Raw genomic sequence first — 3,822 nt, 5'->3', positions numbered from 1 at the left:
CCTACAACTTTAAAATAACAGACTGCAATTGTAAATAAGTCATTTTTCTTGAATTGAGGAGGAATGTGAGACACTTTTCTAATGGAACAAGACTATTTACATTTAAAAGAAAAAAGAAAAAACATTTGCATTGTCGTATTTTGAGCGGATATTATCTAATCATCTTATTTTAACAGTAAAAATACTCATTTCATTGGCAAATCATCTTATTTACTTAAATTATAGCACACCTGTAGCATTTCTGGATAGATGCAAACTACATTATGCTGCTTTGACCTTGTGAAAGAATAATGACAATAAAGTTGAATTCTATTCTGAATTAAGGGTAGATACATTTAATTTATGAAATGTTTGCTTATTTCTAGATAGTTTTTGCAGCGTAGGTGTGAAGATGTTTGGGGTGTTTTATATATGGAGGGAATTTTGTTCCATTATTTAACAGAAATAAGTTTTGGAAATTGATTTTTTTTTAAAGAAATATAATCCAGAAATATTTTTTTATTAATCAAAGAAATGGTGTAACTTTTATTTTTCATTTTATTTTTTCAAAACTTCTTTTTCTCTTTTCCAGATCACATTTTCTTCACTTCAGGCCCAGTAAAAACCCTCGCTCTGCACCAATAGAAATGTCACTACGTTTAGCAGACCAATAGAGATGCGTCTTCAAGGCCCGCCCCCCGGAAGTGACGGGAATGTGATCTGGAAAACGCCATTTCGAAAGAGAAATAAATAAAATAACAAATAATCTGTAGAAAAGGTGAAAATTAACCATTGGAGGATTTTTCCTTCCTTTTTTTTATGATCAGGTTATCTTTGACTTATAGTCAAATCCTTTTAATCTGAAACATTTAAGTGGGACAAAACAAAGAAAAACTGACGTCATTTTAGCGCCACATCAGAACTAATCACAGTTTCTGTTGCTCTCTTACCTCTCAAGCTGCATTTTCTTTTCTGCTATTAGCGCCTGAAGCTGCTGCTGCTGAGCTTCTCTTTGTTTTGCCACCGACTTCAGCAGATTTCTGGCTCCGATTGCCTGAAAGTGGATTAGAAAGGAATAATTATCTCACTTTAATCGTAAATGTCATCAGGGAAAAATTGTTCCACATTTTGTCACGCAGAAACATCCAACGGTATTTCACAGAGCAGAAAATTATTATAGTGGCAGGAAAATCAACTGTGGGTTTTAGGATGTTTCACAAACACCTAAATCGTTTTGAAGCCGATACCCCGACATAAAATTCATTAAAGGAAAAGTCGCTCATATTCAGAATTCAAACTTCTGAAAAATCTTCTGGAAATCTTCAATAATTGTTGTTGATTGCAGATGTGTCTAGTAGTTCCCATTGATTTAGCTTGGAAAGCGGGGAGAATGGCGCTAGGCTTACCGCACCGTGACGTCACTGCTGGAAGATGGCAGGAGGGAGGGGCTACTATATTTGGGCAAAGATGGTTTTTATTTTTTTACTGATTGACGCTACATTCATTAAATCACTGCAGATGTATTAGTTTTAGGTATAAATAACGATCCATTGATTATTCCTGGCTGACTGGACTTTTCCTTTAAAACCAAATGGCTTTACTGAGATGATTAGAAACAAATCGCCCACTTTGGTTTCATTTGATTCTAGCTTCTCTATCCCAGAGTTTGGTGACAGCTGATCGTGTTGGTTTGGATTTAGCGGGATCAGAGATGGAAATAAATGCAAATGCTAACACTTTTGAAGGTCTTGATTTGTGTAAGCATTGATCCTCCCGCTCCACACTGATGCGTCGCTTTGCGTTGTTCAAAAATCCCTGCAAAATGTGGTAAAGATTATGACCCCGACTCTTCTATTTCACCTCACCTTCATTTTCTCAGTTTCTGCTTCTTTTGCCAGTTCATCAACCATTTCTATCAGACCGCCGACAATCTTTTGAAACTGGCCGATTTCTGCAGACAGACGTTTGAACATCATGTTAGCTTTGGTTGCTGTTAAAAGAAGGGAGAAAATAAATCAGATAGGAGCAGCTTACTGTCCACGAACTCTTTGCACTCTTCCTTCAGCTCCGTAGTCTTCTGGCTGACGTCAGGCTCAAGCACCCGCAGCTTGTTGAGTTCATCAAAATAAAAGCCTGCCTCTGCCAGAGGGTCCTTCGCCATGGCCGCCGGCCTGTTCGGGTAACACCAGCAGAACCAGGAGGGAGGAAGAGAAACCAACCTCCAGCTCACAGGCTCTGAAAACACAAAGATGCAGATGCTTTTTATTCTAGCTGGATGGACATTACAGAATATGTTTAATAGTTTACTCTAAGTTTGACCAGTTTAACCAGTGGGTCAATTCTATTCATTTTATTTCTATAGCGACAACTCACATCATGTCATCTCCAGGCATTTGAATTGAGGAGGTAAGTGAGACACTTTGCCAATGAAACAAGACAGTTTACATTTAAAAGAAGAAAAACAACACTTTTATTATTTCAAATGCATATTATCGAATTATCTTATTTTAACAGTAAAATATATTAATTCCATTGGTAAATCATCTTATTTACCTCCTTAAATTACGGGGAAAAACACTAAATTTAAAACAGTTTTACCTATTTCTAGATCTTTTTTGCAGTGTATAAAATTGTTTTCAAACAGCAGGATTTATTCTGGAGTAATAAACATGAATACTTTTAAGGCTTCTGTATTTGTTTAATATTCTGGTGAAGTTTAGCTTCTCCTCCTGGAGTTAAACTCCAGGTTTCTCTCTGAATATGCAGTAAACAGTAAATACGCTCCTTCTCCTAACATCATTCTCCATGTAAGGAATAACTTCAGAGGTTTTATCTTGAAAAAGACACAGACTGAATTTGTTCATTTGTAATTATGTCTTTTATTTGTATTCTATATGTATTTAAAATACCAGAACTTACAGATAAAGTCTTTCTGGATCTCTAAAGCTGAACCAGATGCTGTCATCCAACAACTATTTAATCCTTAAATAGACTTTTTATTTTTGCTTTGGTCATTTCTGGAGTATTTTCTACTTTAACTGGAGATTAAAAATTTTGAAAACAGTTGAAACTCTGCCCAGCTGTGATCAGAGGCAGTGAAGCTGCTAAAGCTGCTTCATGTCTGCAGAACAAACATCCTGCTAATGAGAGGAAGACACTCAGTGTCTGTTAGCAATGCTAATCAGGTAACAGGTAGCTAATGATCCTGGGAATAATCTAAAAATCTCATTATTATTGTTTACATCCAGCCTTTCTCCTCAGATTCTCCTAATTCAGATCGCAGGTTTATAAAAATAAACTTTCCTTTTCCTGCAAGGACACAGAAATCAACCCGCACTTAGAAACCGCTGCTTTCGCCAAACCTTTCAGAGGTTTTTGTTCCTCTTTGCTCAAACTTCTCAGCTAGTTAGCTTCACTAAGCTAGCTGTACACTAGCTAACAGGACGCTAGATTAAGTCTAATCCCAAACTGCTCTTCTTTGTTAAATTAGAATCGCTTTCATTCGGTGGTTTAGCTATAAAACCTTCTAGAAAACCGTCTCTGCTGATCGTAACTGTACCTGTTTAAAGCTGCCTCTGATCGATCTCTGGATGTTGTGATGTGGCAGAGTTAGTCGCCTGGCAAATAGGCCCCTCCCCCTGGCGTTGCCTAGGAAACTAAACGCTGGGGTTGGTCAGTTCTTCTTCTTCTTTAGGTTTTTTACGGCAGCTTGCATCCATTAATGTTACACTGCTGCCATCTAGTGGATCCTAATATGTCTCCGGATTGTTTTTAAAACGAAAAATCTTCTTTCCCTAAAAACTTTTAGCTTTTCAACCACATTCTCAAACTTCAATTCCCCAT

The 3,822-nt window shown here is 37.0% G+C and overlaps 2 protein-coding genes across 2 annotated transcripts in view; one reads left to right on the top strand and one right to left on the bottom strand.

Annotated features, from left to right (window-relative positions):
• lyrm9 (LYR motif containing 9) overlaps positions 1 to 759 on the top strand; it is a 9,094-nt gene extending 8,335 nt beyond the window's left edge. The window contains exon 4 of the transcript XR_001481520.1: positions 572 to 759. The gene's annotated coding sequence lies outside the window, so the exon portion shown is untranslated. The remainder of the gene's footprint in view (positions 1 to 571) is intronic.
• A 42-nt stretch (positions 760 to 801) lies between these two features.
• ift20 (intraflagellar transport 20) lies at positions 802 to 3,620 on the bottom strand. Its single transcript, XM_015385006.1, has 4 exons — positions 3,539 to 3,620; positions 2,014 to 2,214; positions 1,845 to 1,930; positions 802 to 1,033 (listed from the first exon to the last, which is right to left on the bottom strand). The coding sequence occupies exons 2-4, from the start codon at positions 2,138 to 2,140 to the stop codon at positions 926 to 928; spliced, it is 321 nt and encodes a 106-aa protein (XP_015240492.1). The 5' UTR covers positions 2,141 to 2,214; positions 3,539 to 3,620; the 3' UTR covers positions 802 to 925.
• Between the last annotated feature and the right edge of the window lie 202 nt (positions 3,621 to 3,822).

The sequence above is a fragment of the Cyprinodon variegatus genome, unplaced genomic scaffold, assembly GCF_000732505.1.
Source record: "Cyprinodon variegatus isolate N-32 unplaced genomic scaffold, C_variegatus-1.0 Scaffold329, whole genome shotgun sequence".
Classification (NCBI taxonomy): Eukaryota; Metazoa; Chordata; class Actinopteri; order Cyprinodontiformes; family Cyprinodontidae; genus Cyprinodon; species Cyprinodon variegatus.
This window is presented reverse-complemented; position numbering and strand designations above follow the sequence as displayed.

Excerpts from the sequence above, each read along its gene's own strand:
- ift20 (XM_015385006.1), bottom strand. The coding sequence starts at position 2,140 with ATGGCGAAGGACCCTCTGGCAGAGGCAGGCTTTTATTTTGATGAACTC. Across the intron at positions 1,931-2,013 it reads GTGCAAAGAGTTCGTGGACA|AAATCGGCCAGTTTCAAAAG; the intron begins GTAAGCTGCTCC and ends GTCTGTCTGCAG. Across the intron at positions 1,034-1,844 it reads CAGAAACTGAGAAAATGAAG|GCAATCGGAGCCAGAAATCT; the intron begins GTGAGGTGAAAT and ends ATCCACTTTCAG.